At 46.2% G+C, this 25472-nt stretch overlaps 2 protein-coding genes across 4 annotated transcripts in view; one reads left to right on the top strand and one right to left on the bottom strand.

Annotated features, from left to right (window-relative positions):
- Window positions 1–3659, top strand: part of LOC106579057 (zinc finger protein ZFPM2) — a 191272-nt gene extending 187613 nt beyond the window's left edge. The window contains exon 8 of the mRNA XM_045701935.2: window positions 73–3659. Within this exon, the coding sequence (XP_045557891.2) occupies window positions 73–2630 (2558 nt within the window). The 3' untranslated portion in view covers window positions 2631–3659. The remainder of the gene's footprint in view (window positions 1–72) is intronic.
- A 292-nt stretch (window positions 3660–3951) lies between these two features.
- Window positions 3952–24753, bottom strand: LOC145860874 (uncharacterized). 3 transcript variants are annotated; one of them, XM_082961783.1, is made up of 10 exons: window positions 24571–24753; window positions 23990–24182; window positions 23756–23827; window positions 23595–23670; window positions 23252–23352; window positions 21730–21846; window positions 19792–19866; window positions 7527–7665; window positions 6789–6871; window positions 3952–4417 (listed from the first exon to the last, which is right to left on the bottom strand). In XM_082961783.1, the coding sequence occupies exons 4-8, from the start codon at window positions 23646–23648 to the stop codon at window positions 7527–7529; spliced, it is 486 nt and encodes a 161-aa protein (XP_082817909.1). In that variant the 5' UTR covers window positions 23649–23670; window positions 23756–23827; window positions 23990–24182; window positions 24571–24753; the 3' UTR covers window positions 3952–4417; window positions 6789–6871. The 3 variants fall into 3 exon arrangements, with proteins under 3 accessions (XP_082817909.1, XP_082817910.1, XP_082817911.1); XM_082961784.1 differs by having other exon boundaries at window positions 6789–6868; XM_082961785.1 differs by having other exon boundaries at window positions 19792–19862.
- Between the last annotated feature and the right edge of the window lie 719 nt (window positions 24754–25472).

The raw sequence follows: 25472 nt of genomic DNA, 5'->3' as shown, positions 1-25472 counted from the left end.
TAGCTGTAGTTAACATTAAGGCAGAGTGGGAAGGTGAGGAATCTCAATAGTGTCCTTTTATCTCCCTAACAGGTGTCAAAATGGAAGAGACGCTCCCCCCTGGCACCAGCTTGAAATGCACAATCTGTAACTACACGGCGGATTCTCTTATTACATTCCAACATCACATCCTCTCTCACCTGTCACAGGCAGCCTTCAGATGCAATCACTGCCATATCAGCTTTCAGAACCACAGGGAACTCTTGCAGCATCAGGACTTACACAGCCACCATGGCCACGGCGGTGGCAGCAAACTTCACAGGGAGAGCGACAGCGAGCACTCCCCCAGGGGGGCGGAGGAAGCCCTGCAGCAGGCGGTGGCTCGCGTCGAGCTGGCCAACCGGAAGGATTCCCTCCAGAGTCCCAAAGGATCCCTCAGCAAGGACGCCACCACCGACAGCGAGCTGGAGAAGGCTGAGAAAAAGCCCATGCTGTCAGGGTTGAAGGGGGATGGTGGCCATCCGGGCAGTAAGGCCAGTTTCTCCTACACCCGGATCAAGTCTGAGCCCTCCAGCCCCCGCTTGGCCTCCTCTCCCGTTCAGCATAACATGGGCCCCACCTACCCCATGGGGCCCTTCCTGTCCCAGTTCGCTTTCTCCCAGGACATTTCTGTCGTCCCGCAGGCTTCTGAGATTCTGGCTAAAATGTCAGAGCTGGTGCACCGGAGGCTACGCCACGGAGGGAACACGGTCTACCCTCCGGTGATCTACAGCCCCCTCATACCCAAAGGGGCCACGTGTTTCGAATGCAATATCACCTTCAACAACCTGGAAAACTACCTGGTCCACAAAAAGCACTACTGTAACAGTCGTTGGCAGCACATGACCAAGTCGCCTGACTTCTCCAGCATCTCAGACAAGGCCGTGAGCCCCAACAGCGGCCACAGCTCTGTCAGTATGCTCACCGGATGCCACCCGTCTGAGGTCACCGACAGCCACCTGATGCAGTCGGCCTGTTTGTCAGTCAACTCTCAAAGTGTTCTGGACATGATCAATGCAGGAGGGGCAGTGAAAGGCCCTGGCCCAGAGAAGGAGCTCCCGGGGCAGGTGAAGAAGGTCTCCACCACCCCGACCGGGATGGAGGAGAGGCTGAACGGGAAGCAGCAGGCGGTGGAGGGGAAGAGCCCCACCAACACGCCTCTGGTGGAGACTGACGTCAACGATCCCAACCAGACTTCCTGTGCGGCCTGCAATATCACCTTTAGCCGCCACGAGACCTACATGGTCCACAAGCAGTACTATTGTGCTACGCGTCACGACCCCCCCATGAAACGCATGTCTGCCAACAAGGTTCCGTCCATGCAGAGGACCATGAGGACCCGCAAGCGCAGGAAGATGTACGAGATGTGTCTCCCAGACCAGGACCCAAGAGGACCCTCCATTGGGCAGCCAGGGTTCCTGGGGGTCCCTCCTATGGCGAACCCCTGTACGTCCCAGGAGGCGGTGGAGAGCCTGGCCGACCGCTTTCACCCTCGCTGTGACGTCTTCCCAGGGATGGTCCCCAAACACCTGGAGGCTTCCCTCACCGTCACCAAGTCTATCATGGCCCCCAACAGTAATACCACTATGGACCAGCAGGAGCTGGACGCACCCATCGATCTCAGCAAAAAGTGCTCGCCGATCCCCAATGACAAGACATCGTCCAACTCCCCCAAAAGACTGTTAGACTATCACGAATGTACAGTGTGCAAGATCAGTTTTAACAAAGTGGAGAACTACCTAGCTCATAAACAGAACTTTTGCCCTGTGACAACAGCCACAGCCACCCAGCAGCACGGTGGTGACACCATGTTCCCAGACGTGGTGAAGAGTGAAGGCAGTAATCCTGATGACGCCTACGATAAGAGCCCAGGGAAATGTGAGAAGAACGGCAGCGATAAAATGATTGTGCAGAACGGGGGTGGAATGTTCCCTCCTCACATGGGCCCAGTGCCGGGTCTCAAGCCCTTCAGCGAGGCTCAGCTCATCCCGACTAAAGACGAGAACATGTTTCTGCCCCACTGCCTTTATCCCGGCGCAATAAAGAAGATGAAAGGTGCCGAGCAAATATCGCCCTACTTTGGGATAAAGCCGACCGATTACGTGGCCGGCGGGCTGGTCATGCAGGGAGAGAGAGAGGTGAGCAGCGAGCAGGAGCAGAGCACTAATGGAGGGGGACCAGAGATGGGGAGAGAGCAGCCTGCTGCCAACGGCTGCCCACTCCCCAGCAAAGAGCCACTGCCCCTGCTGCCCAAAAACAGGGGCATGGTGATAGTCAACGGCGGTCACAAGCCAGAGGAGCGCTCGGGATCGGGGCCCGTCCCACCCAACCAGGATAACCAATCCCACAATCCCCAGCAGCAAGACGGCCACCCCTCACCCACGTGGGGCGCGGAGAACCCGTCCGACTCCAACGAGAACGTGTCGCCCGCGTCCAAGTCTCCGACCGAGGAGACGGTGCCCACGGTGACAAAGGGTTTGAATGGGACGTCCCAGACTCCGGGCAGCGGGAAGTACTGCCGCCTCTGTGACATCCAATTCAACAACCTATCAAACTTTATTACCCATAAGAAGTTTTACTGTTCGTCACATGCTGCGGAGCATGTGAAATGAACTAGTTCCTGTTTAGTTTTCCTGTCCCTTCCCACTCCTTTTTTCTGTTTGGGTACACTGTCGTGTCTGGAGTAATGCATCACTCACGCAGTTCGAAACGCTGCTTGTGGACAATCAAGAGAAGCTTCTTCTTTCATCATTTTAACACTTCATTGCAAATCATTGGTTAAAAAATAAAAAATGAATCCAGAGTAATATTGGTGCCACTTTTACATTTATTTATTTTGCAATCAGTATTAATAGTAGTGATCTTAATTTAAAATTCAAATGAAATTTATATCAGAGTTGTTTGTAATGTTATTGTATAGTCATTCTTGTGTAGCACACATATTGTTTACACTGTAATGTAGGCTCAATGAAACAATAGAATACAAATGAGATGCATTTTAGACACAAAATAGCTACTGAAGCACTTGTCTATTCTTATTTGCTGTAACAGTTTTTGTATATGCCTAACTGTCATTTGCAGCTTTACTATTCATGACTCTGATTCTTGGCCTTAACCCTTTGGTGGGATAGCCAGGTACAATCCAGCTGAATCTTCTGTTTTGGCATACACTTGGCTTAGCATACGTATGTGGCTGTGTCCCTGTCTCTTTTCTTCAACTCAGACGTGGATGTTTTCAGGAGGATGGCAACATTCTTGTATAGTACTCATATTTCTGTTTGCTGAACTACACTTTGGTCTCCCTTTTTAAAATTAGCTCTCGATGCAATACTTTGTAAATGAGGGATCATTACTGAAAGCAGTATTATGAGAGGGGGACGGCATTATATTATTTGAAAAAAAAATTGTACAAGAATTACATTTATTGCTGTTGATGATGGACAAGCTGGGTTGGGAGGTTGGTTGACGGGGGATACTGATGTAAAATAATCATTCCAATGTCCTAATTATGGGAGAGAAAAAAAGTTTCTTAAAAAACGTTGTTGCTATGCATGTATATGGATGGAATAAAGTTCCAGAACTGTTGGAAATAATTTTTATTTTGATGTGGTGTCATAATTAAACTTAAATCCTCAGGATAATCCAATGATGTTTGGTCTTTTCTTTCAAAGCTACAACACAGTACCAGTGTAGTGGATGTGTACATTAGATACAAGGGACAGAGTGCTCTGTTCAATCTGCATTGTGTAAATTCAGGTTTACAGCGTGAATCAAATTTAAAGTCAATGTTCCCGCTTTAGAGGACACTGCATATGTCGGCTCAATCGGAAATTACTTTTACATCGTCACGTTTACATTCTATCATGGAATCTGTAACGCTGCAGCTTTACAGACTGAATAGATCCCAGAAAGATAGTAGAGTTAACACACAGACAAATTCAGAATACTTTATTTATTTACAAACATTAAGGCAAAACTGTCTGATATTTGTACTTGTAATAAAGTATACAAAAAAATTAATCAATTGATTGAAACTGGTTTCATGTGTGGACATACAAGTCAAGTATATTCCAGTCAAAAATCATCCCTGAAAAAAATAAACAAGGAACCTCTGTGACTTGACTTCATCTTCCAGTTGTGAGTGTAGCTGAGACATTTGGCAGTAGAATCAGTGTGTCACTGGCACAGAATTCAAACCTATGAACTAGATGTCTTCTATAGATCTCTATGGCCATTGGCTCTGCTGCTTGGACTGCCGTTGGGACACCAGCTACCACAGGTGTTTGCTAACAACAGACGGCCTCTTGTAGATCATCCTGCGGTCCCCTCCTTTAACATGGATCTGGTTGGCCGAGAGGTAAGTCTGCTCCAGTAATGTCTTCTGAAGCTGGGCCACCACCTGATATGGAAGCACATACAGTCAGTCAATGTTCGTTTGAGGGCCCTGTGAGATACAGTCAATATGCATCATCCCAATTCCATCCATCCCCTTTCTCCCCAGAGTGTGCAGTAGTGCAGTCCCCCTGAACTAGTGCAGGTGTTGGCTAAGGTGGCAGCGATGAATGGAGCATCACCTCGAGCTCCTACAAAACATTGCAGGTTTCTACTATTTCTAGTGTTTTTCTAAAATGTTCTTACTCAGTTTGTTTTGTGCATCACTTCATACCCCCCCCCCAGGTAGAACTATTGGAATATGAATCGCTGGGTAGTCACCGTCCACCCAACCTTCACGAATTCCCAGAGATAGCGAAAAAAATGGTCTAGATTCTTTGGTGAGGCGCCGGGTTGCCTTGGGAGTCCTATCAGAGAGCAGGAAATAAAGACACTGATGGAGAGGCAGAGGAGGGGGGTCTTAGTGAGATTGAGATGCTGGGTGACCCGTCCTCCATTACCAAGCATACTACTCTCCAATGCTCAATCATTAGTGAATAAACTCAGAGCAGGATCTCCTTCCAGAGGGAGTATGATTCTGCAACATACTCTGTTTTTCTGAGACCTGGCTTTCCTCTGGCATCCAAACAGATTATATACAACCAGCGAGTTTGACAGTTCATCGAGCGGATAGGAAGTGGGCTCTCTCTGGCAAGAACAAAGGCAGAGGGCTCTGTTTAGTGCGGAAACACTTAGAGGAACTTGCGAGCGTCTGCACTCACAACTTGGAATACTTGGTCATCAAATGTCACTCTTTTTACCATCCAAGAGAGCTTTCAGGGATTATCACTACTTCTGTGTACATCCCGCCCTAAGCTGACACCAAAAAATCTCCATTGGACCCTGAATAAACTGGAGACCGAGTCCCGGAGGCAGCGTTCATTGTCGCGGAGAACCGTGCTTGCGAATTACTATCAAGACATTGACTGTCAGATTCTACGCTGTACCACTGCTACACACCTTTTCGACACGGTTATAAGGTCATCTCCTGTCCTCCTTTCGGGTAAATCTGACCATGACTCCATTTTGCTCTTCCCCACCTACAAAGACTCAAGAGGAAAGTTCCGGTGGTCAGGTCTGTACAACACTGGTCTGACCAATCATAATCCATGCTTCAAGACTGTTTTGATCACGTGGACTGGAATATGTTCCGTTACTGTTCAGCTTGGCCTTCAAGACCATAATGCCCCTTGAGCTCACAGCCCTGGGGCTTAACTCCTCCCAACTGGGTCCTGGACTTCCTGACAGGCCGCCCCAAGGTGGTGAAGGTATGCAACATTACCTCCTCCACACTGATCGTCGTCACGGGGGCCCCACAGGGTGCATTTTAGTCTCCTCCTGTATACCCACGACTGCGTGACCTCACACAGTTCCAACTCCATCATCAAGTTCGCTGATGACACGACAGTAGTAGGCCTGATTACCAACAACAACGAGACAGCCTACAGGGAGGAGGTAGGCACTCTGACGGTGTGGTGCCAGGTAAACAACCCGTCCCTCAACGTCAGCAAACCTAAAGAGGTGATTGTGGACTTCAGGAGGAACCAAGCTGGGCACGCCCCCATTCTCATCAATCGCTGTGGAGATGGCCAAAAACGTAAAGTTCCTTGGTGTACACATCTCTGAGGAGCTGAAATGGTCAAACCACACGGACACCGTGGTGAAGAAGGCACGACAGTGACTCTTTAACCTCAGGAGGCAGAAGAAATTTGGTCTGTCCCAGAGGACCCTCAGTGTTCTACAGGAGCACCATTGAGAGCATACTGTTGGTCAGCATCACAGCCTGGTACGGAAACCCCACCACCGCTGACCCCAAGGCAATACAGAGGTTGGTTTGCTAAGCAGAACGCACCATTGGATGCACACGGCCTGCAAGGTAGCGCAGGAAGGCCAAGAAGATCATCAGGAACCTCAGCCACCCGACCCACGACTCAGATGCAGGCAGTACAGGAGCTTCATGGCTAAAACTAACAGACTGGCCAATAGCTTCTAGCCCCAGACCATCAGGCTGCTGAATAGCCACCACTAGTCAGCTACCTGCTACCTTGAAAGTTCCAGGAATCTAGTGGGCTAGCCACTAGACAGACTAATGGAGGGAGGAAGATTGTACACTACTCACTTGGTTTAGAGCAGCAGGAATTTGCTCATCAAAAGAATCCCCAATAATCACACTCACAGAAGTCCTACTGGAGAGGTGTTTGAATTTGGAGATTTCACGGAAAAATAATCAAAACACATACAAATCTCAACAATGTTTGCTTTTACACTTTTACATATCCAAAATGATTGTGTGATGACAGCTTTATATTACATTCACATGTACTGTATGTTGGTCTCACCTGACTTGAGAAGCACTTTCATTCAGGAAAAAAAATTCATCTACAGCACTGCTCTGGTGGGCTGGGTTACTGAGGAGGTACTTCTGAGAACAAAGACATATGATAACATTGGACCATGGCCTGAAAGTAAGTGTGTGTGTGTGTGTGTGTGCGCATTATAGCCTTCACTTGTCTCTCTCCAAACCTTTCTCTTTCCCTACAATTTAAGCAAAATGACACACTTGATGTCTTTAACTCCTTGGTAACTGTAATATTGCAAAAGCTGAAATAAGTCCATCTCTGTTGCTATCAAAAAGTGGGATTCAGGAAATAGAAACAAGATATCTTAACAAACCGTTCAGACTTTAACCTAGAGCAGTTATCAATAGTCACAGTTCATTTTCCTCCTTTCCTCCCCCTCTCTCTCTCTCTCTCTCCCTCTCCCCCCTTTCTGAGGAACGATCATAACTCCACCACTAGCTCCATCATGTGGCTATGTTAGAGATTGTTCTCCAACACAACAAGGTTGGACCATCACACCTGAACACCACCTCCTGCCCAATAACAGAGTAGGGAATTTAATTTGTGGTGTCAGCAGGTATATTGAGGCACATTAAAATCACACATTCAAACACATGGTTTAAAGATAACACATTGAGAACATAAGAGCTGCTGACCTGACCCCAGAAATGTTCATTTGGTCTTTAAGATGGACCTGACGCCTTATGAGGTTTTCAGCAATGTTTCAGTCAGACTCACCTAACTCTGTATGAGGTCTCCAGCGATGTTGTCACCCATGATGTCGGGCTTTAGCAGCCCCAGAATGATAAGGATGCGGCTGATGCCTGTGGCAGCTGAGAATTGCATGGCTTGGAGGGATGGCACCAGCTGACTGTACCTATAGACGCACAGAACACAACACCATGTGACTGTAACTATAGACGCACAGAACACAACACCATGTGACTGTAACTATAGAGACACAGAACACAACACCATGTGACTGTAACTATAGAGACACAGAACACAACACCATGTGACTGTAACTATAGAGACACAGAACACAACACCATGTGACTGTAACTATAGAGACACAGAACACAACACCATGTGACTGTAACTATAGAGACACAGAACACAACACCATGTGACTGTAACTATAGAGACACAGAACACAACACCGTGTGACTGTAACTATAGAGACACAGAACACAACACCGTGTGACTGTAACTATAGAGACACAGAACACAACACCATGTGACTGTAACTATAGAGACACAGAACACAACACCATGTGACTAACTATAGAGACACAGAACAACATGTGACTAACTATAGAGACAAATACACAACACACACACACACACACACACACGTACCTAGAGACAAACACACAATACACAATATCAGACTGTCAGGAATGAAAAGCTTAGCAACACCATCCCAACAACTACCTGACTCAGAGACGTCATGCTTATTACTTTTTTTTTTTTAGAGTGCACCAATGGCCAAACTCAATATATTTGAAAACCTAACGGCAAAACATTTCTTGATATACACTGAACAAAAATATAAACAACATGTAAAGTGTTGGTCTCATGTTTCATGAGCTGAAATAAAATTTAAAAAACATCACAGAAATGGTCCATACTCACAAAAAGCTTCTCTCTCTCAAATTCTGTGCACAAATTTGTTTACCTCCTTGTTAGTGAATATTTCTCCTTTGCCAAGATAATCAAGAAGCTGATTAAACAGCATGATCATTACGCAGGTGCACCTTGCGCTGGGAACAATAAAGGGCCACTCTAACATGTGCAGTTGTCACTCAACACAATGCCACAGTTGTATCAAGTTGAGGGAGCGTACAATTTTTGAAAAGGGTCAGAAACCGTCTCAGGGAAGCTCATCTGCGTGCTCGTCGTCTTCACCAGGATCTTGCCCTGAATGCAGTTTGGCCTCTTAACCAACTTCAGTGGGCAAATGCTAACCTTCGATGACCACTGGCATGCTGGAGAAGTGTGCTCTTCACGGATGGATCCCGGTATCAACTGTACCGGGCAGATGGCAGACAGTGTGTATGGCGTTGTGTGGGCGAGCAGTTTGCTGATGTCAACGTTGAACAGAGTACCCCATGGTGTCGGTGGGGTTATGGTAAGAGCAGGTATAAGCTACAGACAACGAATACAATGGCATTTTATCGATGGCAATTTGAATGCAGAGATACCGTGATGAGATCCTGAGACTTGTTTTCATGCCATTCATCCGCTACCATCACCTCATGTTTCAGCATGATAATGCACGGCCCAATGTCACAAGGATGTGTACACAGTCCCTGTTCTTCCATTGCCTGTATACTCACCCGGCGTGTCACCCATTGAGCATGTTTGGGATGCTCTGGCTTCCTGTTCCCGCCCAATGTCCAGCAACTTTGCACAGCCATTGAAGAGGAGTGGGACAACATTCCACAGGCCATAATCAACAGCCTGATCGACTCTATGCGAAGGAGATGTTTTGCACTGCATGAGACAAATGGTGGTCACACCAGATACTGACTGGTTTTCTGATCCACGCCCCTACCTTTTTTTTAAGGTATCTGTGACCAACAGATGCATATCTGTATTCCCAGTCATGTGAAATCCATAGACTAGGCCCTAATGAATTTATTTCAATTGACTGATTTCCTTATATGAACTGTAACTCAGTACAATTGTTGCATGTTGCGTTTATATTTTTGTTCAGTGTAATTGCAGACAAGCATTTAAATGGATTTCCAATCCTGATATGAAATGATCCCCAAATGCAATGTTTCAATACTGACGAGAATGGAGTATGATTAGAAAACAGCCCTAGGCTAGGCTGTGTTTCACTGTTCTTTAGGCTGTGTTTCACTGTTCTTTAGGCTGTGTTTCCCTGTTCTTTAGGCTGTGTTTCCCTGTTCTTTAGGCTGTGTTTCCCTGTTCTTTAGGCTGTGTTTCCCTGTTCTTTAGGCTGTGTTTCACTGTTCTTTAGGCTGTGTTTCACTGTTCTTTAGGCTGTGTTTCCCTGTTCTTTAGGCTGTGTTTCCCTGTTCTTTAGGCTGTGTTTCACTGTTCTTTAGGCTGTGTTTCCCTGTTCTTTAGGCTGTGTTTCCCTGTTCTTTAGGCTGTGTTTCACTGTTCTTTAGGCTGTGTTTCACTGTTCTTTAGGCTGTGTTTCCCTGTTCTTTAGGCTGTGTTTCACTGTTCTTTAGGCTGTGTTTCACTGTTCTTTAGGCTGTGTTTCCCTGTTCTTTAGGCTGTGTTTCACTGTTCTTTAGGCTGTGTTTCACTGTTCTTTAGGCTGTGTTTCACTGTTCTTTAGGCTGTGTTTCACTGTTCTTTAGGCTGTGTTTCCCTGTTCTTTAGGCTGTGTTTCCCTGTTCTTTAGGCTGTGTTTCCCTGTTCTTTAGGCTGTGTTTCCCTGTTCTTTAGGCTGTGTTTCCCTGTTCTTTAGGCTGTGTTTCACTGTTCTTTAGGCTGTGTTTCACTGTTCTTTAGGCTGTGTTTCCCTGTTCTTTAGGCTGTGTTTCCCTGTTCTTTAGGCTGTGTTTCCCTGTTCTTTAGGCTGTGTTTCCCTGTTCTTTAGGCTGTGTTTCACTGTTCTTTAGGCTGTGTTTCCCTGTTCTTTAGGCTGTGTTTCCCTGTTCTTTAGGCTGTGTTTCCCTGTTCTTTAGGCTGTGTTTCCCTGTTCTTTAGGCTGTGTTTCACTGTTCTTTAGGCTGTGTTTCACTGTTCTTTAGGCTGTGTTTCACTGTTCTTTAGGCTGTGTTTCACTGTTCTTTAGGCTGTGTTTCACTGTTCTTTAGGCTGTGTTTCACTGTTCTTTAGGCCAGCAGCAATAAATCCTCTAAGCTGAGAGATTGTAGGGGAGAGATGAAGCTAGCACAGTCCTTGACCTTAGTTTCAACTACAACATCATAGCGATGTGTTTATTCTGAACAATCTTGGTTACAACAGTGTTACATATAGACAATGTCGCATCGGTCTAAAAACAGACCTATTGGGAATATTCATTAGAAATATGACATTAATAAATATGTATTTTCAGCCAAAATTCCAAACTTTCTCTAACAGACGTTATGACAGGAGAGAATGAGAGATATTTTGGGGGGCAAATGAGAGCAGCAGCACAGGGATTTTGTAACTCAGGAGGGCCAATCGGTCTCGGCTCACTGGTGCTTCGAATTGGCTGGTCTCAGCCTGCAGAGCCCAATCAATAGTGAGGTCCGCCTCACAGCTGCCCCCCTCTGCCACCCCTAGTGTTCAGCCCACCCATCCACTTTGCTCAGACCACCCACAGCCCTGAGCCCTTGCCCTCAGTGCACCCCCAGCCCTAGCTCTCAACCAACCCACCCCACAGCTCTGAGCCTCACAGCTATCCCCACAGCCCTCACCCAACTGCTAGGCCCACAGCCTCAAGACACAGCCCTAAGGCCCAGGCCTCAGCCCACTCCACAGTGCTAGTCAGACCCACAGCCTCCAGTCAGGCCCCAACCTAGAGTTCACATCCCCCAACCCATGGTGCTCACCCCACAGCCTTCACCTCTAGTCGACATTGGCTTGTTATTTCCCACGTGTTGAGATATGACATTTTGTCAAAGGATGTAAATCCTTATAAGGCTGTAACCTGACGTCTAGACGAGGCTGTAACCTGACGTCTAGACGAGGCTGTAACCTGACGTCTAGACGAGGCTGTAACCTGACGTCTAGACGAGGCTGTAACCTGACGTCTAGACGAGGCTGTAACCTGACGTCTAGACGAGGCTGTAACCTGACGTCTAGACGAGGCTGTAACCTGACGTCTAGACGAGGCTGTAACCTGACGTCTAGACGAGGCTGTAACCTGATTGGTCCTCAGCTATTTGGAGAAACAAATGTTAACAGTCTTCCAGTCTTAAACTTCAGTAACAATACACGTGCCGTCAATGGGACGTTCTACCTGCTACACAGCAACCAACCAAAATGGCTGATGGCAACGCCGGACCCCTAATGGCTGCATGGTAGCAGGGCCGTTAGGAAGAAGTCACAAATAGACAAAAGTTTAATGGTGGCAGCAGACAGGAAAATAGTTGCTGCTACTTTTCTCAATTTCAGCCCTTCACAGACCATTTTTTCTTCTTCAAATCAGACATTCTATCATCTTCCTTGCCACTATTTCACACCTGAAGTCATTCTCGCCCCACAATTTAGAAGGGACTCTTATAACCTGGCTCTTTAGGGACTTCTCTGTCTCCACACATTTCCACCTGTCACCTTTTCCTCTCCATAAAAGTCTATCAGCCCCTGTTTGAATCTGGTCAAATCATTGCTCTGTCTGTGGCATTATTTCAAGGGTTCTCCAGCCACCTGTCCTGTCCCTTCCCATTCCCTCCTCTTTTTCTCAATTTTTAATTCTGCCCGGGAGGGAGGATTATGTGAGAGAAGGCATGCGTGTCAAAGGGAAATTTAGTGGGTAAAGACAGCCCAGATTGGCAGGATGAATTAAGGCGATAAGAGGGGAGAGGGAGTGAAGGAACCATGTAGAGCAAAACACCTCAGCCATGTTGGTCATTTCAGAGAGCTCTTCTTTCCCCTTCCTCCTCAGGAGCGGCAAGGCAATATCTAAATGAATAACGTGATGAAATGAGTTTGTGCGGCGGACTTTCTGCTGTTTGATTTTCTCATCTGGATTAGTGCAGGCTGAATAGACGCTCTGTTACTTTTGTTACAACTGACACAATTCAACGTCAGAATTTGGCCCCCCGACAAGATAAGAAGGCCCTGCCTCATTAGCATGTCATTCCATATGCAGGGCCTCCATTACCTGAGAGGGAGCTCACAGACAAAACAGACTATTACACGAGTAGAACATGTTCTATTACATGACTAGGAGAGAACACAGAACATGGACAATTACAACACAGAAAAGGGACTTAAGTGGGTTAGAATGTAGAACATGGACTATTACAGGAGTAGCAGAGAACATAGAACACAGAACATGGATTATTAAGCAGGTTGGCATTTTATTGTCATGAATGTTGCCCTGGAGGCAGCTCTGCAGTGTGGTCACTAGCTGGTACAGCCACAGATTCATTCAATCTGATTTGAAACATAACCCTAACCACACTGTTAAGCCTAATGCCTAACCCTGATCTTAAATTACATCCAAAAAGCACATTGTGGTTTTCATACATTTTTACGATATGGCCAATTTTAACTTTGCAGCTGGCCCATCTAGCGGAAATGGGTCAGTTCTGCCTTCTGGTCAAGATTCATGAAAATAAACATCAACCTGCAACTATTACACGAGTAGGAGAGAAAAGGGAACAAGGACTATTACAGGAGAGAAACGGGAACAAGGACTATTACAGGAGAGAAACGGGAACAAGGACTGTTACAGGAGAGAAAAGGGAACAAGGACTGTTACAGGAGAGAAAAGGGAACAAGGACTATTACAGGAGAGAAAAGGGAACAAGGACTATTACAGGAGAGAAAAGGGAACAAGGACTATTACAGGAGAGAAAAGGGAACAAGGACTATTACAGGAGAGAAACGGGAACAAGGACTATTACAGGAGAGAAACGGGAACAAGGACTATTACAGGAGAGAAACGGGAACAAGGACTATTACAGGAGAGAAACGGGAACAAGGACTATTACAGGAGAGAAACGGGAACAAGGACTGTTACAGGAGAGAAAAGGGAACAAGGACTGTTACAGGAGAGAAAAGGGAACAAGGACTATTACAGGAGGAAAAGGGAACAAGGACTATTACAGGAGAGAAAAGGGAACAAGGACTATTACAGGAGAGAAAAGGGAACAAGGACTATTACAGGAGAGAAAAGGGAACAAGGACTATTACAGGAGAGAAAAGGGAACAAGGACTATTACAGGAGGAAACGGGAACAAGGACTATTACAGGAGAGAAAGGGAACAAGGACTATTACAGGAGGAAACGGGAACAAGGACTTTACAGGAGAGAAAGGGAACAAGGACTTTACAGGAGAGAAAAGGGAACAAGGACTATTACAGGAGAGAAAAGGGAACAAGGACTATTACAGGAGAGAAAAGGGAACAAGGACTATTACAGGAGAGAAAAGGGAACAAGGACTATTACAGGAGAGAAAAGGGAACAAGGACTATTAGGGCAGGACCGGAGAGAAAGGGAACAAGGACTATTACAGGAGAGAAAAGGGAACAAGGACTATTACAGGAGAGAAAAGGGAACAAGGACTATTACAGGAGAGAAAAGGGAACAAGGACTATTACAGGAGAGAAAAGGGAACAAGGACTATTACAGGAGAGAAACGGGAACAAGGACTGTTACAGGAGAGAAAAGGGAACAAGGACTGTTACAGGAGAGAAAAGGGAACAAGGACTATTACAGGAGAGAAAAGGGAACAAGGACTATTACAGGAGAGAAAAGGGAACAAGGACTATTACAGGAGAGAAAAGGGAACAAGGACTATTACAGGAGAGAAAAGGGAACAAGGACTATTACAGGAGAGAAAAGGGAACAAGGACTAGTACAGGAGAGAAAAGGGAACAAGGACTATTACAGGAGAGAAAAGGGAACAAGGACTATTACAGGAGAGAAAAGGGAACAAGGACTATTACAGGAGAGAAAAGGGAACAAGGACTATTACAGGAGAGAAAAGGGAACAAGGACTATTACAGGAGAGAAAAGGGAACAAGGACTATTACAGGAGAGAAAAGGGAACAAGGACTATTACAGGAGAGAAAAGGGAACAAGGACTATTACAGGAGAGAAAACGGAACAAGGACTATTACAGGAGAGAAAAGGGAACAAGGACTATTACAGGAGAGAAAAGGGAACAAGGACTATTACAGGAGAGAAAACGGAACAAGGAGTATTACAGGAGGGAAAAGGGAACAAGGAGTACTACACAAGTAAATATGGACTATTGCAGGTGTATAAAACAGAGATTCATTACACAAGTGTCAAAAATAAATAGTGCAATATAAAACTACAAGTGATTCATGGGGAGATTCCTGTGACACACAGTGACACACCAAACAGAAGATAGAACTATTCTCATTGCTACCTTGTAGTGTTACTTGGAAATACATCTAATACAGGGCTCCAGTCACATTCAAGCTGCGAAGATTTGTAAATGAAATCAAAGTGCCATTCTTCCTGAGATGAACAACTACTGAAACTAGAGACATGAATGAATGCATGCAGACATTAAACCAACATAGCAACTCCCCACCTGGCCACAGTGTGGCAGTGTTGTACTGCCCAGAACAGCCAGACCAGCAGCGGTTCCTTCCTCCCTGAGTCAATACTATAGATTCTAGTGGAGGAAATACATGGGCGCCGAGACAGCCGTGCTTCATTAGTGGAACGGAGCAACAATAGTTATGCTTACAGCGGTGCCAATTACAATTAATTGGGGTTCCTGACTCTCCTGCCTGTCTCTGGGGAGCTGTGCTGTTCTAACAGTTAGTGGAGGCTGAGAGGCAGAAAGAAACATAGGAAACGTTTCAATGGAGTCATGGCTATTCTCTGTCGCAGAGTAACACACACTCACTCCCTCTCTCTCGCGCACACACACACACACACACACACACACACACACTTGAAAGATTCCCACTCACAGTCAGGGTTTTTTCCAATCATCAATCGATATCCTAACAGAGTGCGTCATATTTCCTGGTGTTACTGTCCACTCCACCAGGTCTTGTCTACTCCCAGAGCCCATTGGTGAAGCTGCCTATCTGGGCCCTGAGTCTCCCATGACAGGGGATGGGAGGCTTGGAGGCTGGCCTGCAGAGTGGCTGGACTGCTGTCTGTCACTATACAGTCCTCAACCTAGACATAGCCACAGAGTATGGAAAGATCTTTACATCAGCTCTGGTATTGGAGGTGTTATCAATAACAAAACATTCTACCTCATGCACGTCCTTTGACAATTGTTGGAAACGGCAGCTCACAACTTCAATCCTAGAGAAGATCCATTTTTAGTCATGTGTTTCAGAACCAGCCTTCTACCCAGCCTGTAAAACTGCGACTGAAAGCTAAGATGGACACACACTTTCAACAAACAAGTAGAAAATAAAAGCAGTTGGTTTATAAATCAAATTAAAACAAGAGGAATCATCTAAGCCGTTCACACCAGTCCATCATCTGACGAAGTGACAGTCATACGTTGCCTGTCATACAAAACTATCTCTGCCTACCTTCGTCTGCTAGCGGTCTGGCTAGGGGGGTGTCAGAGAAACATCAACACACACAGTGTGCCCAGGGCCGTGTGAGACAGTCTGGATCCTCAGTGTGCCCAGGGCCGTGTGAGACAGCCTGTATCCTCAGTGTGCCCAGGGCCGTGTGAGACAGTCTGTATCCTCAGTGTGCCCAGGGCCGTGTGAGACAGTCTGTATCCTCAGTGTGCCCAGGGCCGTGTGAGACAGCCTGTATCCTCAGTGTGCCCAGGGCCGTGTGAGACAGCCTGTATCCTCAGTGTGCCCAGGGCCGTGTGAGACAGTCTGTATCCTCAGTGTGCCCAGGGCCGTGTGAGACAGTCTGTATCCTCAGTGTGCCCAGGGCCATCTGAGACAGTCTGTATCCTCAGTGTGCCCAGGGCCGTGTGAGACAGTCTGTATCCTCAGTGTGCCCAGGGCCGTGTGAGACAGTCTGTATCCTCAGTGTGCCCAGGGTACTAATGACGGATTAGATGATGAATGGGGTCTGGCTAGATGTGATATGGAGTCTCCATTTGCACTCATAACTCTATCAGGTTTCCATAGAGACTGATCCACCACCAGACCACGTTGGCCCACCACATACCACCCCCCACATACCACCCCCCACATACCACCCCCCACATACCACCCCCCACATACCACCCCCCACATACCACCCCCCACATACCACCCCCCACATACCACCCCCCACATACCACCCCCCACATACCACCCCCCACATACCACCCCCCACATACCACCCCCCACATACCACCCACCACATACCACCCACCACATACCACCCCCCACATACCACCCCCCACATACCACCCCCCACATACCACCCCAGCTGGGCCATGCCCACCACCCCAGCTGGGCCATGCCCACCACCCCAGCTGGGCCATGCCCACCACCCCAGCTGGGCCATGCCCACCACCCCAGCTAGGCCATGCCCAGGCCATGCCCACCACCCCAGCTGGGCCATGCCCACCACCCCAGCTAGGCCATGCCCAGGCCATGCCCACCACCCCAGCTGGGCCATGCCCAGGCCATGCCCACCACCCCAGCTGGGCCATGCCCAGGCCGTGCCCACCACCCCAGCTGGTACAGTAGCTCATGTCTGCCTGCTGAGAGACAGCCAGTCAGGTGGGGCTTCCATCACCTCCACCACACTATCACACATTGCTTTGACCCTCTGGTTCTGCTCATTTAAAATGTCACTGCAGGTTGACCAACCATTAACCCTTTAAAGTAAACACCTTCTTAGGACATTAAGCCCTCTTCCTCTCACCTTAACCGGCACTGTCCTTTTCTTCTACTTGATATTATGAAGAGGGCAGATGTTGGTCATACTAACATGAAAACAACTGTCCTGAATATCTGAAATACAGAAAATAAGCAACATCATGAATGCAATTAGCCTATTTCTAAATAGTTCTACCCCAGTGATTTCATGATGCAAAGGATTCAGTTTGAGTAAACACATTTGAAAAGCTAGAGTAAAATGGTGTTTTGACTATCAAGCAACGCTCATTAAACAAACAATAAGGACAAGCTCATTAAAATAGAATACTTCCCACTGTTTTGGATTATATTAAATAGGAGTCAATATTTTCCAGAGACAAATTCCTTCTGTAATACACCAACTCTAATACACACACACAAACACCGTCTCTCACACACACACGTTATGAGGTCCAATTATAAACTGAAGTCTGGCATCTACGGTTCCCCATCTCCTTCCTACATAAAACACTAAACACAGACTGTTACAGTAGATAGTAGGAATCTGGCCTTCATGCCAATGTGTTATATTTACATGTAGGACATTATCTACTGTAGACTTTAGGGAGAGTGTAGGGTTGACTGCAGATCTTATGTGATTCTGCTAAGTACTATACTATCAGAAAACCCCTACGCCATCTATATATCATCAAGTGGGAACGCGAAGACACTGTACATATCAAATTGGGTCAACTTCACAAGACCCATTTTCAGGGCAAAGAAAACAAACTCATTGTATGCATTTCCTCCTGTAGGGATCCGACTAAAACCACGTCCCTGAATGAATGCAATCTGTATGGCTAGACAGAGGGGCTTCCACTAACTCCTGGCATTCTGCTGACTTTATTTCTCATCAGGAAGTACTATCTCTGGCTCCTAGCCTCAGAGGAGAAATACCAATAGGAAAGACAAAGCCTGGGATCCAAACTGAGACAATGGTGAAATAGAGCATATCAGTTTGGATTCAAGGCTAGCGAACTCTAGCCTCCATCTCACTCTACTTTCAAGTCCATATAAAATAATAAATAAAAAAGGAGAAATTCTCAGGAGACGGTGCTGATTCATTTTGTCTGATAAAACAGCAGTAATTTGGGAGAGCGCCGTGGTTAATGAGAAGGACTTTGATGTGTAAGTCCTGGAGCCCAGGCAGAGAGCAGCCTCGCTGATACCGTCCCCTCTCTACACTACAGCACTCCTCAGGTACCATCACGCCGAATGTGTAACGTTGTATGAATGTTGAGTTGTATCAGACGTTGTTGTACTTGTATTATGTTCTGAAGAATTTAAATAAACACACACTCCGGTGGCTCTGGATAGAACTACAAAAATGGTTTCAGTAATGTTGATATTACATATTCATATTTCTTGTTTTCTATCTAAATCAGAGACTAATAATATAAATGTACTTCATGCAGCAATCCTTTACTCAGTTGATTTCTAAGCAGCAGAGTAATTGGATCTCCAGCCAGTACACTGTAGTCTGCTAGGCAGCAGGGAAATGAAATGAATGCCTATTAATCAGAGGATAATTGGAAACATATCTCTGATAAATGACACGGCTCCACTTATAGTCACGTACAAATTAGGCCATTTTCAACGACTCCTTTCTTATCTCACTAAAGAAATGTTATATAACCCCACAGAGCAAATGGGATGCTGGCGGAGGGAAATAACTGAGACAAAACTAGGGTTGGAAACTCCCTGGAACTTTCCTAAAATTCACGTTTTCCAGAAATCTCACCGTTTGGAGGATCCTCAGATTTCCTGCATACTCGTTGCTTATTCCAGGAATCTTCCAAGCGCAATTTATGGAAAACTTTGACTAACATTTTGGAAAAGTTACAAGAATTTTGCATAACTAATGTTTTTGTTTTTTTGCAAAGCATATGGAACGTGTTTGTTCATGAATAATAACTTTGAATACAATGTTGTTCAAAGATAAAAGATATTACGCTTGGAGAGCGTGTAGCATTCACCCTCCAATTGATACAAAGAAAAGCAATATTGTAAATGGTAGGGTCAAACAAATTTTCGGCTTACATCTTTTCATGTGTATACCTGTATTGTTTTGCAGCATATTACCATATTGTTATGTAAATCACTGCTATTTACTGATGACTATGAATAACTGACAGTTTCACTAATTTCCTGCTTGATTATCATAATATCCTTTATTCCTATTTGGCCATTTATGAACAATGAATATGAATAGGGTTATGTGTCCATTATCCACAGCTTGACATGAATCATGCATAGGGAAAAAAGAGACTCATTATTAAAATGTGTGTCATCTCTCCCCACCCTAATTCTCCGCTCTCATTTCTTCCTGATGAAAGAGAGTGGGATCTACTAATGAGTTCCTTTGGCCTCATATTAATCATGTTAATGCTGCTTCCTGTCCAACAGAGATAATCAACTACAGGGGATCCTATCCCCTATCCATACAGCAAATATGGATGGAGTCAAGGGCTTGAGTAATACAGTCGCTCTGCTCTTCCTTTCTCCCGTCATCTCCTCCATTCCTCCTCGAGGTGACTTACCAGTACTTCTGCCACTGGTCCTCCTCAAAGATGGCCTCTGGAATGGGATCAATAAGGACAAGGTCTGACACCTGCCTGAGCACGGACGGACGGACGGACAGACAACACAGTGAGAAAAAGAGAGGACACAGAAAGAGAGAAAGAAATAGTGATGAAGTGGGCCTCCAGTGTCTGTTCTGACCCATCCCCTATACCCTTCCTGTCCTGTCCGTTCTGACCCATCCCCTATACCCTTCCTGTCCTGTCCTGTCCGTTCTGACCCATCCCCTATACCCTTCCTGTCCTGTCCTGTCCGTTCTGACCCATCCCCTATACCCTTCCTGTCCTGTTCTGTCCGTTCTGACCCATCCCCTATACCCTTCCTGTCCTGTCTGTTCTGACCCATCCCCTATACCTGTCCTGTCTGTTCTGACCCATCCCCTATACCCTTCCTGTCCTGTCCTGTCTGTTCTGACCCATCCCCTATACCCTTCCTGTCCTGTCCTGTCCGTTCTGACCCATCCCCTATACCCTTCCTGTCCTGTCCTGTCTGTTCTGACCCATCCCCTATACCCTTCCTGTCCTGTCCTGTCCGTTCTGACCCATCCCCTATACCCTTCCTGTCCTGTCCTGTCCGTTCTGACCCATCCCCTATACCCTTTCTGTCCTGTCCTGTCCGTTCTGACCCATCCCCTATACCCTTCCTGTCCTGTTCTGTCCGTTCTGACCCATCCCCTATACCCTTCCTGTCCTGTCTGTTCTGACCCATCCCCTATACCCTTCCTGTCCTGTCCTGTCCGTTCTGACCCATCCCCTATACCCTTCCTGTCCTGTCCTGTCCGTTCTGACCCATCCCCTATACCCTTTCTGTCCTGTCCTGTCCGTTCTGACCCATCCCCTATACCCTTCCTGTCCTGTCCTGTCCGTTCTGACCCATCCCCTATACCCTTCCTGTCCTGTCCTGTCTGTTCTGACCCATCCCCTATACCCTTCCTGTCCTGTCCTGTCTGTTCTGACCCATCCCCTATACCCTTCCTGTCCTGTCCTGTCCGTTCTGACCCATCCCCTATACCCTTCCTGTCCTGTCCTGTCCGTTCTGACCCATCCCCTATACCCTTTCTGTCCTGTCCTGTCCGTTCTGACCCATCCCCTATACCCTTCCTGTCCTGTCCTGTCTGTTCTGACCCATCCCCTATACCCTTCCTGTCCTGTCCTGTCTGTTCTGACCCATCCCCTATACCCTTCCTGTCCTGTCTGTTCTGACCCATCCCCTATACCCTTCCTGTCCGTAATGAGTGTGAGAAGGATGTCTCTGCCCCGTTGTCCGTCTGTCTGCTCTAGGCCCACTGGCAGACAGATGGATGGGCCCAGACCCCATCACCACATCCAGGGGGGAATATATTTTATTCTGCAGGTGTCATCCTCTCACCATCGCTTAATTTACTCTCTTAACTGCCGCACATCCCGGCTGATGAAACGCTAAATCTCTCACCTCGGGTCGTGGGGGGAGGCTGATTCCTCCCTGCTCGCGTTAATCACTAGGTTTCTCAGAAATTGGTGTTGGTGGGGATGTGGGGGTAGAGAATTTATGATGTCCCTGGGTTTGATGCAGTGCTGAGTCTAGCTACAGATTGTGATGATACTTTTGAAGTACTGGAGTTACTGTAGTCAATAATGTGAAAAGGAATAGGATGGAACTCAAATGAGGATGAGAAAGTGAGAATGCCCAAAGTTTGTCAAAAACTGTGCAAATCTTTCCCCTTCATTTGGGATGGAGGCATAAAGCTGAATCTACACAACCACTTTTGAGATATGAACATATCGACCAACTTTTGGAGTGAACCTATCACTCTAAGCGATCTCAATATATTTTGACTTGTGGCAAGTTTGGCAACAAGAAACGAGTTAGCCTATATTTTCCATTGAGATTCCGTTAGCTAGGTGGGCAGGGAGACTCACGCGTCATGGATATGGCTGTAGAACCTGGCGTTGAGCGTGTCCAGGTCAGACCCCACCAGGATGAGAGGCGTGGCTAGACCAGCTAACCTGACGAGGCGGTGGAGGTTGTCCACCATTCTGTAGGGGGAAAAGACATCAATCAATTCATCAAATGTATGTCTTTACAACCACAGCTGTCACAAAGCGCTTTCACAGTAAAATACATCAACCCCTAAGACAGCAGCTACCATAACAACAGAAACACTGCCATTGAAACGCTTGAAATCAGCCAATGTAAAGTAGCCTAGTGGAAGAAGCCCCTGGCTACTTTGCCTTGTAAAGCAGGATAGATCCAACAGAAAAATCATCCAAAAGAAAAAGAGAGAGGGAGCAGCGTCATCAGGTGAAATGCAGCTCCCCACAGACAGCCATCTGTTGTGTTGGGTCTCTTACACTAATAAATCAACATTGGAGAGGAGGGAAAAGGCTGGGATGAAGAGGTTTCAATGCAGCAGCAGGGAGAAGAGAGGATTGCAGTCATCAAACCCTCAGCTTGCCAGCTTATTGAATTCTGGGTAATTGATTGCTTGTATCAGAAGGTGGCGGCTGCCTGCTCTGCTGTTAGCCTGGGCCAGATCCCAAGGTAACAGAGACTGCTGACCTGATCGTCCACATACAACCACAACGACATCCACCCCTCACTCAGACAGATTTAATGCTTAACAACACGTTACTTTGTCAGCCAAAGAGATTAGGGGAGAATCAAGGACAGGGCAGGCCATGGCAGGGAGATGGTGGGGCAGTGGATACCGTTGTCTCTGATTGGACAATCCATGAGGTGGCCCCACATGGCGCTTAGCCGAGGGGAATACTAAATCTGATAGGGAATGGTGTGTGTGCTTGTTGAGAATCAGGGCTTTAGAATGACTTGCATCAAACACCTATTACCTTGACTGTAGTAGTAGACTATTAGGTAACACTATTTTTTTGGTACTTTTTACCCCTTCTTCTTCCCAATTTCGTGGTATCCAATTGGTAGTTATAGTCTTACCTCATCGCTGCAACTCCAGTACGGACTCGGGAGAGGCGAAGGTCGAGAGCCGTGCGTCCTCCGAAACACGACCCCGCCAGGCTGCACTGCTTCTTGACCCACTGCTCACTTAACCCGGTAGCCAGCCGCACCAATGTGTCGGAGGAAACACCGTACACCTGGCGACCGTGTCAGCGTGCATGCGCCCGGCCCGCCACAGGAGTCGCTAGAGCGCGATGGAACAAGGACATCCCGGCCGGCCAAACCCTCCCCTAACCCGGACGACAATAGGGCCAATTGTGCGCCGCCCCATGGGTCTCCTAGTTGCGGCCGGCTGCGACACAGCCCGGTATCGAACCCGGATTTGTAGTGACGCTGCTAGCACTGCTTTAGACCGCTGCGCTACTCGGGAGGCTAGGGAACACTTTATACAGTAACAATTTACATTGCACTATAACAAGCAGTTATAGGTCAAACTTTAAAATGACAGGATAGAGAAATCAAGATGCTTACCGTCCAGTGGTTGACATCTCCCAGACTTTATCCGTCCCTGTACTTTCATTCTGCAGGACTCTTTTACTGAACCCCAGTCCCACTCTGTCATAAGTGCACACCTGTGGGTGGGAAAATGGGAAAATCAATCAATCAAATGTATTTTTTCAAGCCTTTTTCATATCAGCAGTTGTCACAAAAACATTGCAAATATTGTCCCGGTTCCAATAATATCATACACAATCATCTTCTGGTCAGGGAATGTAGTCCATCAATTTGTTTGTACCAGCAAAAATAAAAGCCTTCTAGAACTGTTGAATCATTAAGAGAGTTGCCTGAAACGATGTACTGTATTTCTCCTTACCTTGGTTAGCAGTGCAATGTTCTCTTGTACATGGAACCAGATGTCAGAGGACATACCAGTGGGGGCATCAGTATGACTAGACAGGAAACAGAGTAGTTAGGGCTTACATCTGAGAGGAGATGACAGTTGTGTTGACATTTCTGGCAAGCTAGCAGACTTACCAACTGGCTGTCCTTGTCCTTTGCACATCAGGTGCATCTTTTGACCTAAACCAATATCTATAATTTCACCATCTGAAAAGAAAGATACAAATTAATCAATGCTGATGATCTTAATCATAATGTAAGGGTTTTATTGGCCTTCTGTACTCATGTACGCATTAAAGAATAACGCTGAGGGAGGAAAGTGAATGTCAGTGAGGCAGGAAGGTGAATGTCATGTCTGCAGCAGGTTACCTTCTGGCAGTAACAGTTGGCCCTCTCTTTGCAATGATGCATAGTTCAGAAAGGGAGGGATGAGGATGATGAGGAGGAGACATTTTCCAACTGAGGTAACAGTCGACCAGCATCTGCTCGTTTTAGCCCCTTGTTGTGGTCGATGTTGTTGTTATTGACTGGTCTCTCCTGAACCTGCAGTCTGTCTGTCAGTCTGTCATAGGAGAATAATAGTCAACATTTTATATCAAAGTGTGGATAAGTTACCTAGCTAGCAATTACAGCTGTCAGAAAGCCATAGTTACATAATCATGTGTGTCAGTCAAAATGCCTCTACAATGAGCCTTGGAATGGCTTTAACTAAAACATTGTGTCCACATGTAAGTTAAGTCATGTAGTCAGTGTAAAGTTAATGGAAGATAGTAATATCAGGGCTAGGTACAGCAATTTCGTAGGCTACTAGCTATGCCTTGCGGTAGTACTTAGCTAGTTCAGTTTGATCCGAACATATGAGAGGAGATGGCAGTGGTGTTGACATTTCTGTCTCGCTAGCTAACCTTGCTAGTAGATTAGCAGCCTAGCGAAGTACAGGAGACAGCTACCTTTTTGTATGGCCTAGCATCTCCAGTGGCTTCTTGACCGTCTGCCCTTCTGCGCATTTTTGAGTGTCAAGTTTCAATAAAGTATTATATAAACTATCGATCTACTAGCTGAAAACGGGACGTAAATGCACATGATTGAATGAATGCACCGCATTAACTAGAACTTCCTGGAAATGTACAGACGCCGAAATGGGACAAAAATGCTTGTAGCTCAGAGTCGACACTGCAGCAGAAATTAGTGTTCAGTGTTCACTGCCTTCAAAAGTGTCTTGCTGCTGCACTATGGGGATATGGTCATTCATGTGTTCCTATTGGAAAAAACACAACCTAAATAAACTGCAAATGCATCCATCAAGTTTGTAGAGTCACAAGCTCGATAGTCATTGTGTGCAAAGTACTAAACTTTTGACTAGGCCTACTTTTGCACTTTTCTTTGTCTGAATGAGGGAAATGCTGTAAATTAGGATGACTCGATGTATTTTGAAAGACGAGACGTTGAGGATTATAATAAATACAGCTTTGATGTCATACAAGCAAGCCAAGCATCCGTGATTCCAAATGTGCACATGAACTTCACATTTCCAAATCGTAAAACTCATGTCATACACTGTCCACATTTATTTATTTATTTAATTTCTTTTTATTTCACCTTTATTTAACCAGGTAGGCAAGTTGAGAACAAGTTCTCATTTACAATTGCGACCTGGCCAAGATAAAGCAAAGCAGTTTGACACATACAACAACACAGAGTTACACATGGAGTAAAACAAACATACAGTCAATAATATAGTAGAAAAATAAGTCTATATACAAAGTGAGCAAATGAGGTGAGATAAGGGAGGTAAAGGTAAAAAAGGCCATGGTGGCGAAGTAAATACAATATAGCAAGTAAAACACTGGAA

Source organism: Salmo salar, chromosome 02 (assembly GCF_965601325.2).
Source record: "Salmo salar chromosome 02, fSalSal1, whole genome shotgun sequence".
Classification (NCBI taxonomy): domain Eukaryota; kingdom Metazoa; phylum Chordata; class Actinopteri; order Salmoniformes; family Salmonidae; genus Salmo; species Salmo salar.
Note: the sequence above shows the minus strand (reverse complement) of the source record. Positions and strands in the feature narration are given on the sequence as shown.

Coding starts and splice junctions, on each gene's coding strand:
- LOC145860874 (XM_082961783.1), bottom strand. CDS start 23,648: ATGTCCTCTGACATCTGGTTCCATGTACAAGAGAACATTGCACTGCTA. Junction 21,847..23,251: donor GAGATGTCAACCACTGGACG/GTAAGCATCTTG, acceptor TTCCCCCTACAG/AATGGTGGACAACCTCCACC. Junction 7,666..19,791: donor GACCAGTGGCAGAAGTACTG/GTAAGTCACCTC, acceptor GTGCGTCTATAG/GTACAGTCAGCTGGTGCCAT.